Genomic DNA, 15,396 nt, shown 5'->3' on the forward strand with positions numbered 1-15,396 from the left:
CACCTGGTGTATCCCTGCTCTGAAAGCAGCCCCGCTGAGCTTGAGCATCCTCATTCTGCAGTCAGAGAAATGTTGTTAATGCGGTGCTAAGGACTCAAAGTTCACACAAGTGAACTAGACAATAGCAGTTGTTTAAAACGCTCATTTCCTTTTCTTTTGGCTTTGAAGAGGCAAATAGAGATGCAGTAGGAGCCTTATTATGCTTTAACTTAATCAGAGTTGGACAATTGTATTCTGTAAAATAGAGACCTGTGCAGATGAGGATCCAAGTCTGTTTCCACTCTGCTTTTAATATGTGCAACAGCTGTAATGGGGAAAACTGACATGGCTAAGAAAGAGAATGGGATGGGAGGGATATAATGTGAGCACACCAGGCACTGGAGAGCAGCATTTAAAATACAAAATAGCAAGCTGACTGACGTTGCAAGGGCAGTGTATTATACGTATTACATGCTTTTATTTCTTTAAATTCCTGTGGATGTGGATATGGCTATGAGGTGTCACACCCACATTGTTGTAAGATGTATTTATCAAAAGAAAAAAACCAAATCTTTCCTTACTCAGTGGATTCAAGTCTAAATCTATTCTGTTCTCACCAGGAAATACATATTTTAGATAAAGAAATACTATATTTTTGAAGACATACATTAACACAAGTTAGAATAGTATGAACCTTGTATCTTTTGGAAACATGTCTTGCCACTTATTCTTCTCTCTTGTCTCTCATCCCTTCTATTTTATCCTGACTCTTTCTATTTTTCAAGCGAAATGTATTACACAAGTGCAGACTTCAGCTGTACTGAATCTCTGATCCATGTTCCTAACAGAAATGTTTTGCTGCAGATTACTGTCTTGTACTGGGGAGCTATTGCGTTTCAAGAGTTCACATAATCAGAACAGGTTTGTTGTTTTATGTAATGCTTAATGTGTTCTTGTGTTCTTTGTCTGGATTTTATTTCAGGGCATCTAGATGATGATGGGTTGCCACATGGATTCTGTACAGTGACCTATTCATCGACAGACAGATTTGAAGGAAACTTTGTGCATGGAGAAAAGAATGGCCGTGGCAAGTTCTTCTTTTTTGATGGAAGGTAGACCCTGACTCTTCAATTTTATTTCTATATTTTGCCTCCTGCTTGCAGTGATACAAAACTAATCTACATTGACTGTATGCTGCTGAGGTTTTGGATAAGCTTTCTCATTAAAAACTGTACCTGGAAAGTTTTCTCTACTGCTGCCATAGCCATACCTTTGTGGGCTTGGGGGCTTTGTATGTAATGTGATGCCTGGAGTTGTTTCTTGGTGAGAGAATGCACCAGTGTGAGCATTTTTAGCATTATAAAGTTATGAACCAATTAGAGACTGTAGGAACTTGGGAGGTGATCAGAGCTGTTGGAAACCGTGCTGGCAACGACTTGGACTACAAAGTTCAAGTCCATAACTGCAGGTGGAATTGCTTGTTTGTCTTATAGCCCTATACAGAGACGGCAGCTGGACTGGAAGCTCTCTTTACCAGACCTTGCACACAAATGTAGGACCTTGACTGAGAGGCTTACCTTCTGCTGGGGTGGGGAAATTGTTTAGTGGTTAAAGGACTGAGTTAAACATGGGTTTGATCCCAGCTCTACCTAATCATTTTCAAGTTGCTTGTGGCCTGATTTATTTGCAGAAAAAGCCCCTATAATTTCCCCTTTCTTTGCTGGGAATTGTGACAGTGAAATTGGGCTAGTCTCTGCCCATGCATGTATTTTCTTCTCAGGTCTTCATTATGAACACCTTATACATCTCCCCCCAACTGCAGCGTTTCTCTCTGCAGTTGCTCAGAACTTCCTCCAAAGGAGCAGCAGCAGATGTATAAAATGACACAATTCTTGATGGTTTTGCAGCTGTCGGTGGCACTATGAATAGCAGCCCTTAAACTGACAGTCGTGCCGCGTCTACTCTCCTCCTGCTCAGAGAACTTCTGAGCAGGAGCAGAGTTATTGTGCTGTCTCAGTGAGTCAGCTCCTTGTCTGTACTTGCCTTTGCAATTGCTTCATTCTGGAGATTGTGGGGTTTTTTTCATGAGAAAGATAATATATTTACTCAGTTATGTAGAAACTGACCAGGCCTCCAAGCTTAGATGGAGAAAAATCCCCACTCTTGTGGTAATGGGCTTATTAAATCTTCTGTGAGTAACAGAAAACCAGCACTGCCCAGCAGCTGACCCCTCTAAAATGGGCTTTTTTTTTTTCCTTAAGCTGGCAAACAGCATCTCTGTGGACACATGTACATAATGCTTCTGTGCTTGTTGGTGATCTCAGCAGACCAGTTGCTGGTTGTACAGTTGGAGAAACTGACCCGCTATTTTGTTCGTAGGGCTGCTCCTCCATGTAATCCAGGGTACAGGCAGTGCTCTGTGGGAAAACTCAGATTGCTGCCGAGCCTTTTCTGTACTGCCTCAGTGTTGCCAATTCTTCTTCTTTTTTTTTCTTTATTTTCATAACCCTTAAAAAATGGAACAGTTGGCTACTGTATGGCTTCAGGAACTAGCAGAATGAAAATACACAAAAATAGTCTGTAATACGGTTTTGGAAAATGGGGTATTTTTATAAACTGCCCTAAACTTATTTTAATTTAGCTAAAGCAGCCTTAGCCGAGCAGTAAGTAGTTACTAAAGATGATGCGATTTCCCTAGCTATGTCCAGCTAGCAGGAGTAAGGTGCTCTCTGAAGTGGATGATTCAGGTGTCGTGACGAGCTGCTGGAAGAATGACCTGGCACAAAGCAGGACGTGCTGTTTCCATTAACTGCGTCATGGGCAAGGCTAAGTGTTTATGGAGAAGTGAATCCTCAGAATTTCTCAAAACCTCTCTCCCTTGCAGTATTGTGTGCTTCAGTGCAGTAAGCTAGCTGGTTTCAGCGTTACTGAATGCTTCTCTCACAGGCTGCTGGTAAAGGCTGACAGCTGAACTGCTGTAGGTCTGTTGTTTGGGAGTAGCCGAGTCCTGTCAGACACTGGACTGGCAGCAGCGTAAGCATTCTTGTTTTCTGGGTGTTGGGAAATAGGATTTGCTGCCTGGCTGCCTTGTTTGTCTCAGTGCAGACTCTTCCCTTTACTGGAATCGCTGTTCCTTTCCTGTTGATTATTTAAGGGAGTGGAAACGTGGAATGAAATATCACTTGTTTTTTCCTCCCCCTTCAAAAATGCAACAAAACCCAACATATCCTATTAGAGAGAGGAGTTTCACCTCTGGCACACTCCCTGTTTTGGATTGTGCACTTGAGCTCTCATTGGTGCTAATGCTTGCTGAAGTGCACTTAACAAAACACTTTGCGCAATAACTGGGAGCATGAGAGCTGTGTTTGGCACAGAGCTGCAGCTGCTGTTCTCCCTTAACTAGAGACTCTTGTAAACTGGAATCTCCCAGAACACAGAGAACGGTGTTATTTTTAAGAAAAAGTATTCCATGTACCCATATAGAGGGAAAGGTGGTTGATGAGGGAGTGAGGGATGAAGGGATTAGGATCTGTTGATGTAACTTAATACCTGAAAGGATATTGCAGTAAGTATTCTTTCCCTCCCTGCCCCTTGTAACTAGTTTATCTTTTAGGTAATGGATATTCTAGATTCCCTCCAGATCTGGTAGATAATGGGAAGACAGTACACCTGAAAGCTTTACTGAAGTCAGGTTTCACGTTATCATGAAAAACAAACTGGAGAAATATAGGCTAGCTCAGGGTTTGTATTAACAAGATTTTGTTTATGCAAGACAGAAGCTATTTATTCCTCCTTGTGCCAGTCAGGTCTTAGCTGCAAGTATTGTGTCTGGCTGCAGATACCATACCTCAAGAGCTTAGAAGAAGAGAGAGAAAAATGGGGGGCAGGGTGTAAGTAACTCAAAAACTGAAAAGTGTAAAAGTTTTAGACAATCTGATCTTTTAGGCAAGGTTGTAAGACAGAATTCTTTCTTTGGATGTCTTTTGATTTCCTTATGTTATATGAGAATAGAAAGAGATGGATCTTTTGGACATTGTTTAATGGTTAATGCATAGAACCAAAACCTAAAAATTTGAGTTACAGTAAAAGAAAAGATACTTTTCCCAGTGCAGAAACACTGTTGTAATTTAGCAACTTGTTACCTTTAATGGTATTAGTTGAAGTTAACAAGAAGGGATTTTTTTTTTTTTGTATGTTTCATTACATAAACTGGGGGTGGCTGCTTCTTTTAAAGAGTAATCCTGCGTGTAGACTCTGTGTGTGTTGCCAGCTACAATGAAATTCAAATCTGGTGATCTGTGATAAACTAGAAGAGAAAGTGGTGTCATTTATAGTTGAGGAAGTGCACAGATTTCTGGTGGTTCCCTCATCTGCTCAGCTCCTTCCCGGTGCTGTGTGGTGCTGTAGCTGTCTGTGCAGCTCTGTAGCAGCCTGGATCAAGAAATTCATCCAACTGGAAAGTAAAACAGCTTTCCTGCCCCTTCCTCCTCTGCATCTGGTGTGCATCGAGGCTTTTACCCTAGTGTCTTTTCTCATGGAAACCTCAGCCAGCTTGCCAAAGTTACGTAAAAATAGTGTGATGCTTTAGAAACCAGAAGGTTAATTCTGAGAAAACATGCCTTCTGCAGCTCTTGACTTTACATATTCTACAAAACTTCACAAAACAGATTTTCATGTGCTCCCAGACACTGTCTGGGCTTATACCTTAGATGTCTGCATCAGAAAAAGAATGACGGCGTGAAGGTACGTGTACTGCAGCCAGCTGTTAGCTAAATGTGCTGGGGTAAAAGCTAAACAGTTTGTATTTCTTTATGCTAGTTCTAACCTGAGAAAGAAATAACTGAGTGGATCCTCTTTTACAGTTATGCTTTCCTTCTCTGCAGTTTCTCTCAGAAGTCTTTATAAGAAAGGAAGCAAACGAGATTGTAAGATGTCATTGTGCCGCTTCTAAAGGGTTTGCAAGACAAAACTGAAGTGAAATGTTCCTTTGTTCAAATCCAGGTGCAGCACTAGTTCTGTTTGACGGGCTGTGTTCCATTTTAATAGAAATACATGGAAAATGACAGTGCTTTTAGCAAATCTGGTACAGCTTGTTGCTAGCTGTATCGCTAGGGAGCTAACACTGAGCTGGTTGCAGGTTGCAGTTTGTGCTCTGTTGTGGTCCATCTCTGTTGGTGGTTCAATTTTATCTGGCCAGAGAGGTGTCAGTAAAGATCCAAATGTAGGAGGTAGAACATCCTAACGTGAGAGTAGCCTGCTTGACCAGGAATTTCTTCCTTGACCATGAGCATCCATTTGCTGCTGTAATTTGCTTCTCTCAGCCTGTAAGAAAAGCTGGGCAATGCGATTTAGATGAGTGATGCTGTGTCCATGCAGCGCACCCTGGTGAAAGGACAGTGTAATTTGTTTTCTGCCTTTGGAGTTCTGCAGAAGCAGGCTTCTGTTTTTCATCTCGGCTTTCCAGAGAAGTCAGGTTTACTTTCCTACTCCCCTTCACCTTCTCCCCCTCAAATTTGCTTGAAACTAGCGAACACATCAGAATTTCAGACGTGGGGGACGGGGCAGAGATGCAGGAATTGGTGTCCCAGTGAGGGAGCCTCAGCAGCCACTGCTGAGCCTGGGTGTTGTAGGTACTCGGCAACAGCAAATCGGGTATCAACAGTTACCTCCTCCTAGGACCTGACTTTCATGAAGGTTTCCCCTCATGCCTTTCTGTACCAGTAATATGCAGAATAACAAGCAAAAAGAGTAGGATTGGGCTGTGCCTCATGCTGAGGCTTTGGGCTCACCTTTTAGGTGAGTACTCTTACACAGCTGTTCTCTTTCTCTCTTTACCAGCACCCTGGAAGGGTACTATGTTGATGATGCCCTGCAAGGCCAAGGAATCTACACTTACGAGGACGGAGTGGTCCTTCATGGCACGTATGTGGATGGAGAGCTGAATGGACCAGCCCAGGAGTATGACAGTGATGGGCGGCTGATATTCAAAGGGCAGTATAAAGACAACATTCGACATGGAGTTTGTTGGATTTATTACCCGGTAAGCCTGACCACCTGCTCTCTTTATTGCAGAATAGTACCATTATGTGTCTTTCTCTTCTCCCCATCTGAAACAAATGTCCACCGTGACCCAGCTATACAAAAGTCAACCCACAAAAATCTGGGTGGAAGATCTGTGCATTCTGATTTTGGATATTCCAACATACAGTTAGAGCTTTTCAGTGTCCCAGTAGACGGGACTCAGCAAGGCTGTGAGGTGCCTCCACTATTTTCATCTTCCAGGGAACCCAACCCCTTGGAAGTGCATTTATGTGTATCTTCTTGGGAAGGCTGGGCTGGTGATTTTGCTCTTTGTGGTGCTGACTGCAGGTGAGGAGCATGGGAGCCATACAAGCTATTGTAACCTGCTTGCACATTAAGCAAGCCAGAGTTTAATCTTTCTGTTTCTTGGTAAACGCTCAGATACTCCTCTGGAAAACGCTGCAGAAATTTTTTATGTGGTTTTATACCCATGCTAATTAAGGCAATAATGATTTTACGGGTTTTTAGGAGGGTTTTATGTAAATTAAAAAAAAAAAAAATTATTTGTGATTCAGCCTTATGCAGTGCTCCAGAGTTGAACATTTTAATCTTTACCTTTTGCTGAGGAGGGAGAAACATCTGCATGTGATTGAATTAAGCTGCTGGTCAAAACCCAGGCTATTTCTGGGCTACATATTGCACATGCTTCGGTTGCAGACTCATCTCAAATGCTCACCAGTGGCTATTCATTTTATTTAATGTTTTTCACTGCTGCCATTAAGCATGTGTTAGAATCAACACATGCTTAGTGTATGCTGCCAGACAAGTGGCACATTTTCAGTACTACTGTATGAAATACACACAGCTGACCCTTCAGGTATGTGTCTCCTGTTCATCTTGCAGCTGACAAAGTGTTTCTGTACCTTCTGGAAATGTAGTTATTTAAAGGTTGTTTGTCATTATCATCTGGCCAGACTGAAGAATGCAAGGTGTTTGAAACACCTCTTGACATGGAAGCAATTGTTTATGCATGGTTCTGTGCATGATGCTAAGTGCACAAATTTTTACCTTAACTTAAGGTTCACTGTTCCGTACTGTAGAATGTTTTAATCTTTCATCCTTGGAGATGAACAAAATGGTGCCACTCTGAAATGAAGTCCGTGTGCAGTGATCTTGATCTAAATCGGTCTGTTTCCACATCACACCTGCTGGTTTTGCTCAAGGGCATTATTTGAATATGTTTCCTTTACTGAAATAAACACCTGAAGTCATTAGACCTGTGCTAATCTATGCATCTCATTCTGCAGTTCTGTAAATAGACCTGACTGGAGTTGCAGGCATATCACAGATGGCAAAGCCCAGGGCTGAAATGTGTAAACCTTAGAGAGGAAAAGTGTTGCTTTTGTTGTTGATGATGGCTTTCAGCAAACAGTTGTTCTCAACTGCTTGCTATAGTGGGAGGATGCTGGGACAGAAACTCTCCAGTCATCCAGCAGATCTTTTTGTTTATTTATTTCTAAATAGGCTCAAGCCTTTTGGTGTACCATGAATTAGCAGTGAGCAAGGCAGTGTTTTGGGGTGTTTTTTTCTTTCCCGCAGCACAGTATCATACTAAGAAAACTCTTAAGTTTGTGTGTGGCTTTGGGCCTTAATTCATAGACTTTTCACATAAAAATGTTGCCGATTGGGACTCAATATTTGCATCACATGGAAGGAAAGACTTTAGGTTTTACCTCTTCCAGACAATGTAGAAAACATCATTAATTTCTTTTATCAGTTTTATCCTGACTGGAATGACTTCATCCAGCTTCTTAATGTGTCTGTTTCTCACCCATTTTCATGATCTCTCTTCTGAACTTTCTGTAGCTTAGATTTCTTTTTTAAAAGGTTGGGAAAAATCTTTTTCATCTACTGAAGGTAGTAAAGTATAACTAAATGATCTGCCTTTTCTTTCATGCCCATGCTTTCAGGATGGAGGCAGCCTTGTGGGAGAAGTGAATGAAGAAGGGGAGATGACTGGAGAGAAAATAGCCTATGTGTATCCTGATGGAAAGACTGCATATTCTGGAAGGTTCATAGATGGAGAAATGATAGAAGCAAAACTGGCAACTCTGACATCTCTAGAGGATGGGAAACCTCAGTTTGAAGTAGTACCAGGCAGTAAGTTCAGCTAACACAGAAATCTGTATTCTCGCTACCAGAGGGCAAACAGCTTGCTGCAAACAGCTTGGTTTCTGTCGTGTTCCCCATTAGAGACTTTGAAGTCTGGCTGCAGTGAGATAGTAAGTCTGTTAGTGAGAAGCCCTGTTTCCTAAATTACAAAGTTGGACAGAAGGGCACATGGAGCAATCCCTTTGCTCTGGGAAGAGATGGGAATTGACCTTATGTGGTGGTGCTGCTGACCTTCTTTTCATAACCCTTCTCTTGCATGCTCATGGGTGCAGTCCTGCTTGTCACACATACCATCCCCACCTGTGCCAGCAGGAAAACCTGGAATGCTGGCACAGTTACAGGCTTTGTTTTGTTAGTAAAATAACTACAAGCGGAGAGGGAGGCTGTGGTTTGATTGTAGCTCTCAGTTGAGTTTGTGCAGGTGGGTGTTGGCACTCTGAGTATTCTGGCATCTGCATTATGGGGCTGAAAGGACACGGGGATTTGAGTTAGTCAGCTAGATTCAGTTGTTGTGTAACAGTCTGATTCACCAGCACCCGTCAGTCTGTCTAGTCCTGGTGGTAGAAAGTGGCTATGAAATGGTTGGGGTCACAGGCCTTCAACCTGTGTAACCAGTGCTCCTCCTCCAGGGCAGTGCTGGCTTGAAGTGGTTTTGTTGCTCTGAGGTGTATGTGGTGTCTTGGAGGTGAGTGGGTGAAGTTGTGGACAGGGCCATGAGTAATAAGCAAGGACTAGGCTAACACATTTCCTGTTTTGTCAGCAATGATTGTTTCACTTGATGTGAAATATATAAAACTCAGTGAAAAGGTGTTGAGAAATGAGTGCATGTGGCTTTATTTTTTAAGTCAGTTCTGACAGCAAATCAAAATTTAACTTAAAACTTCTGAGAGGATACAGTTGTGCTTTGTTAATAGGATTTGGTTACACTATGGAGGAAGCTGCCTTCAGCCAGGACAGATCTTGGGCACCAGGGGCAATGGCCTTTTATCAAACTTTGTAATACTCTGTTTTGGGTTTTTTGCACACACACACACACACCCACCCCCCTTCCCTTTGAGCCCACGGCTATGTTTGAGCTTTTCCGCCTGCATCTTAACCTATCTCCCAGATAGTCCTCTGGCAGTTGATTGGAGAGGGATGTAAGGATATAATTAGAGCTGTACCACTGAGTTGCTTATTAATGCCAGGAAATAAATGACTGTAGCAAGTGTACTTTGTGATTACTGAACATTATCTTCTGTCTGAAGTCTCTTCAGGATTTGAACTAGAAAACATATTTCTTATTTTAAATAGTCAAAGGTTTTTCATAATTAATGTGTTAATGAATACACCTTTTAAATGTTGCTTTTGAATTTTAATTGGAGACTCTGGGAGGGTCAGTTTTGGAAGACTGTCTAGTCCTCCTTTACAAGTTGGTAATTTGAAGAGTGTATATACGGCCTTTTGTGATAATATGCTCCTCTAGTGTGTTAAGGGGAAGAAATAACCAGAAACAGTATCTCACTGAAGACCTTGTACAGGTGCAGTTCTGTTTAATACTTTTCTTTCTTGAGGCATAGCATTAATTTCTTGCAGGCATTAAAACTTGATTTTTAAATGTCTTGATTAAGTTAAAGGTTACATGCTTTCTGTACTGCCAATTAGTTTATTTCCTTTGTTGATTTCTGGTTTGTTTTTTTAGGTCCAGTATACAGTTTTGACAAATCTACTTCATCTTGCATTTCTACAAATGCGCTTCTTCCTGATCCTTATGAGTCAGAGAGGTAGGCTCTGTAGATACCAGTTGTAGTTCTTTGCTGATGCTCTGATATATCTAAATACGTGATTAGTAAAATGCTGACATTCATTTGTGTCAAGTGCTTGAAGATCTAGGGCTTCACCTTGAAAACTCTTGCTCATCTGTGCATGTATACACCAGCAACCTCAGCTTAGTGGGAACCTCTGGGCTTCTGGTATGCTACTGAGAGCGTTCCTGAGCCAAAGCCATCGGTAATAGGAAAGCTATCAGGAGTAATAGTAGATTGGCATACTTTAAAAAAAAATAATAAAATTTCAAAGTAAATAAATAAAGTCAGCCCCCACTTCCCACCAGATCTCCATTTTTGCCAAAACAGAATATATGGAAGAAAGGAAAAAGAATGAGGCCTGGAGGTTTGAATTACTAGTTTTATTATTATATTGAATGTATTAGTCTTTATGCCAGTAGTGTTGTGATAATACTTACTGAAAAGTAAAACTGTAGCCTATCACTAATTTCATGCTCTTTTCCCCTTGTAGAGTGTACGTTGATGTCTCTCTCATTTCCAGTGCTGGAGAAGGGTTATTTTCCAAAATAGCAGCAGAAGCCAGTACAGTTATGTCCTTTTACAACGGAGTGCGAATTACACACCAGGAGGTAAAGGAGAGAAAAAAGTCAGTCTGAATTTTCATTGCTCCTTCTGAAACCATCTTCTTGTAGCAGAATTTTACACCCACTTCCTTCCCACCCTTAAGATTTAATACGATGAAGTTTAATTGAAAGAAAGTGCATGTTCACCTATGTGTATATATAATAACAAGTCTTGGTCGTGGGATGTTTTTAATGACTTACACACAAGAAGAGTGTTAGTTGCATGTATTTGAATGTTTGCTTTAAAACTGCTGGCAGAGTTGACCCCTCCGCACACACTGGGTTTTTGCATTGCAAACTAGGTAGACAGCAGAGACTGGTCACTCAATGGAAATACAATATCCCTGGATGATGAAACAGTCATAGACGTGCCAGAGCCCTACAACCACGCTGCCAAGTACTGTGCCTCGCTGGGGCATAAGGCCAACCATTCTTTCACTCCTAACTGCATCTATGACCCGTAAGTAGAGTCTGTGTTTCGGAGTGGAAGCTGCAGCCCGCCGGTCTGGGCTCACAGGTGTTTCTGGGCAGCCAAATGAGGAGCAGCTGGTGGGGCTGGGACTAACAGGTCTGGGCACAGAAGGAGTTCCTGCTCACCTGGGCTGTGTTGGAAACTGTGTGGTATTGCAGGTGTTTGAGGTCTCTTGGGACTTACACCATGGAGCATCTTGAAGTTTGCAACTTTATTTTGTCATTAAGCTCTTTAGGAGCTGCCTCTTGACTCTAAAATGCACAGCTTTCTAGATCCTAGCTTGGCTACGACTGCACTGTATTTGCTGAACTACAGATGCTCGACCAGTGCCATCAAATGTGCTGTCATTTCTGAAACTCAGAAAATAAGCATCTTGGTGCTCTGCAGTTGGTGCAGAGCACTGGGAAACTACTGGTGTATATACATTCTCAAGGGTATAAATATTTTCATACGAATGTGTAAATGAATAGACCTGTGGAAATACATACGTAGAAAACAGTTTTCCTTCCTCAAATAAACAAGTTTTTTTTACTGTGGGACCATGGGAGAAGATTTACAGAAGTGTGTTTAATTGTTTGGTAGTTAACCCGCACTGAGGAAATAAAGATGAGCAATTTTTCAAGCAGAAGTTTACCTCTGTCTGCAAGCCTAAGGCATGTGGCAGTGATTAACATTTATTTATTACAAAAGAGCAATGTTGCAGGCAGGACTGGTAAAAAACTTCAGATTATAAAGCTATGCAAAGCTGCTTTAATATATCAGTATTTTTGCCTTTATTACTGAAGCCTTTATCAGGTTGACTCAAAGCAATTTACATATCTGATATCAGATTATGTGATGTTACTCTGAACTGTGAGTGACTTCCGAAACTATAAAAGGGGTTAAGGGAGCCTGTAGATTGACAGCTAGCAGGCTAGCTAGCCTAGCCTGTTTTGTTATATTATTTATTATTATTAAAAGGAAGTTCTTTACAGTGAGGGTGGTGAGGCACTGGAGCAGGTTTCCCAGATAAGTGGTAAATGCTCCATCCCTGGCAGTGTTCAAGGCCAGGCTGGACAGAGCCTTGGGCTACGTGGTCTAATGTGAGATGTCACTGCCCATGGCAGGGGGTTGGAACTAGATGCTCTTAAGGTCCTTACCAACCCAAACCATTCCATGATTCTGTGATTCTTTGTCTAGGTTTGTTCATCCTCGTTTTGGGCCCATCAAGTGTATCCGTACCATCAGGGCTGTGGAGAAGGATGAAGAATTAACAGTGGCTTACGGATACGATCACAACCCCGTTGGGCAGAATGGGCCAGAAGCACCGGAGTGGTACCAGCTGGAACTAAAAGCTTTCCAGGCTGCCCAGCAAAAGTGAAACGCGAGCTCCTTCTCCATTCAGCAAACTGAAATAGAAACTTGGATCTATGCACTACCTTTATACTGAAAACTGGACAACCAGGGATTGTTCATGCTGTTGCATCATAACTTTGCATTCTGTGTTAAGAGATAAGTTTCTTGCATACTAACTAGGTTTGACTGTGTTACTCATAGCAGATTTAAAATTAGCTAGTGTTGCACCAGTCTTATCTGGAGAAATTATTTAATATTCTATACGAGATGTGATATTCTTTGGTAGCTTCTGCTTTTGCACCATATGCAAAGATGCCAAAAGACTAGACAGAAAACTAAAATGGGTATATCGTTCACTTTTAGTCGGCAGACTTAGTGTTGCTCTCTTATCTGCCTAGGCATTATTGTGCAACTGCATTTTGCATATATGCCACTTGTGATGATAACAGTAATATTTTGATATTCTCTAATAGTAGCATAATTTTGCCTTTTTAAACCTTTGATCTGAATCTTGCAATAGAGCAGTTTATTTATTAGCATATAGGAGGCTGGGTTTTAACTCCCCTTTCCTCTTGTCTGAACGTTGTTCTTTCTAAAAATCCTCTTTTGCAGGAGAAAATCCTTTCTAACTAGTGGAAAGGCTTGTGTGTGTATGTGAGAGTGCTGTGTGTTGGTCTCTGTGGCTCTCTAAATAGTATAGCAACATGTCCACACCTAATATTTATCTAGCCTTTATGGCTGGCTTATTTTATTTTATTTATGATTATGACACGCAAACGAAGCTGTTCTTTGCATGAAGATTTTCTGAAAGAAGAGAATGGATCCACTCTTCGAAGGACTTTCAGAAGTGTGTGTTCTGGAAGGCAAGCACGTTACTTGCATTAGTGTCCAGAGTTGGTTTGTGTATTTCACTTATTAAAGCAGCCAGTTCTCAAGGCAGAAATCCTAGCAATGAGATGCTTGCATCTCACATGAATTCTCCTGAAGGAGGTGTATGTATCTGAGGGCAGGCTGTAGTGCTTGGTTAAGGAGAACTGTATCTTTTGTATGTGTTCAGTTGACAAAGAATATAGCCTTGTAGCTGTCTTTTTGTAGTACTGGTTTAAGACACAGAAAATTAATATAGTATGAGATATCAATATAAGATTTTAAAAAATTATGAGAAGATTGTTTTTGAAAGACAAACAATGAATGTAAAAACTTCACTCACTGCTCATATTTAGAAGCAGCAGTCAATCCATAGCTTTGTTGCAGCCAACAGTGGAGATTTGTGAATATTCATCTGCAGGGCTGTGTTCTGGGGTTATTCAGGGGTAGGGAAATTGTTGTGCATTTATTTTCAGATATGGTACTGGTCTTGCCTAATGCTGTATAGGAGAGAGAGAATGCATTATCTTGGTCTGGATGCTGGAGCCCCTTCTGGGACTCTGAGGATCTCTTTTGTTTAGCAGCTTAGGAAGAACTCAAATGCATTTGCAACACTTTATTTAAATGTTTGTAGTTTAAAGAAGTTTGTATATATGTAACATAAGTGATTTGGAAATCAGACCTACCTTTCTGTTGCAACGCATTTTGGTTGGTTGCTTGAACAGTCGGAGGTGTCTGGCTGTCTGGAGAGCTAGACATGGAGAATGTGTTGGGTTGATACCTGCAAGTGGAAGGATGAGGTTGCTGTTCTGTGCAGTCTGAGAATCCTTGCTTTGGTACCTGTACAAAGTTAGGTATTACAGAAGAACCTCTCTAACCTGGGGCTCTGTTTAGTCCCTGTGACTGATCACAAACCTTTTCCAGCACCTCACCATTTAAGCTTGCACAGAAGCTACACTGGGCATATGCTGGAGGGCAGGCAGGTAGGCTCAGGGCTCTTGACACTCTTCCAGCAGTGATCTGAATGTGAGCTTTGCCATCACCTTATCTTCTCACACTGGAGACTCAGGCCACAGCTCTGCTTCTCATCCAAGGCAGGTGGCTGGCAGAGGTGACAGCTCAGGGACTCAGCTGACTGTGCAGAGACAGAACTGAGCCTCACGAGTGAGGGAGGGTTGTCAAAGGCCAGTGGGCAGCACAGCTTCAGCAAGTGAACCTCAGAAATATGCATGCCTTGATCTTTCCCTGCCTGCCTGCAGGTCGCTATTTTAGATCATTGCTCTTTCAGCGGTTTGCAGAGAAGTGTGCCTGTCTGGTAGGAAGCTGCTGTGTGCATCTTGTGGATTATTCTGCCAGGACCATGAAGTTTGCAAAGTTGAAGCTTAAGTGCGGGGAAGAAGAGAGGGAAGGTATGTGGCTGAATCCTGCTGTGAATGGATGGTAACTCCTTCCACAGTCTTGATAACCCGCTTTGAACTGCGGGCCTTTTTGTGCCCTCTAGAGAATCATGCTTAAAATGTTCTGATCTCTAGAGCTCCTTTGGCTTCATTCCTTGGATCAGTCTCTGATTCCTCTGCTTTCTCCCTGTGAAGTTCCTTATGCTTTAATAGATTTATCGGTGTTTGAATTGCCTGATTTTTTGAAATAGGTGCTCTTTGCATATCAGGTTTGAAAGTTGCATCCTAAAATAGAAAAATTCTAGGGGGAAAAAGGCACTGAGGTATCTATCCTCTGTGTGTTCTCAGAATCTGTTAACTTGGTGGCAGTCAAGCAGATTCTCTTGCTCATGCTTGTAGGCTGGTAGTATGCCACAGCTGTGGCTATTGTCTCTGTTAGCTCTACTGTCCTTTTTCTCTCTGCTCTGTTAAAATCTATTGGTCCTCCTATAGATCCCTTCTTCAGTGACCAACCTTCTATAAAAGTTGTGATTATAAAGCTGCTTTGGCTTGATTCAGGACCAAGCCTTTTAATTCTTCTTTGTTTTCTTCTTTCTTTGTGGTTTGTTAGAGTGAAGATGGTTGGGGTGGTTTTTACCACTGAGTAGCCAAAGGGCTCAGTGTGTCCTTCAGAGGTTTTTGAGAGGTGTGCGTTGGCAACCACAGGTTCAAAAACAGGTTAGTTACAGAACTCCAAATAATGCCTTAACTTGGTCAACGTATTG

The 15,396-nt window shown here is 41.8% G+C and overlaps 1 protein-coding gene across 1 annotated transcript; it reads left to right on the forward strand.

Moving 5' to 3' along the window:
* Nucleotides 1-961: 961 nt before the first annotated feature.
* On the forward strand, nt 962-12,477 carry SETD7 (SET domain containing (lysine methyltransferase) 7; the record flags this gene model as incomplete). The annotated part of the gene is made up of 7 exons (XM_010022966.1): nt 962-1,091; nt 5,818-6,019; nt 7,971-8,160; nt 9,854-9,935; nt 10,450-10,567; nt 10,864-11,021; nt 12,213-12,477. Coding segments are annotated over 7 exons (1,061 nt in total), but the record flags the coding sequence as incomplete, so codon positions are not given.
* Nucleotides 12,478-15,396: the final 2,919 nt, after the last annotated feature.

The sequence above is a fragment of the Nestor notabilis genome, unplaced genomic scaffold, assembly GCF_000696875.1.
Source record: "Nestor notabilis isolate BGI_N333 unplaced genomic scaffold, ASM69687v1 scaffold34629, whole genome shotgun sequence".
In the NCBI taxonomy this organism is placed as follows: domain Eukaryota; kingdom Metazoa; phylum Chordata; class Aves; order Psittaciformes; family Psittacidae; genus Nestor; species Nestor notabilis.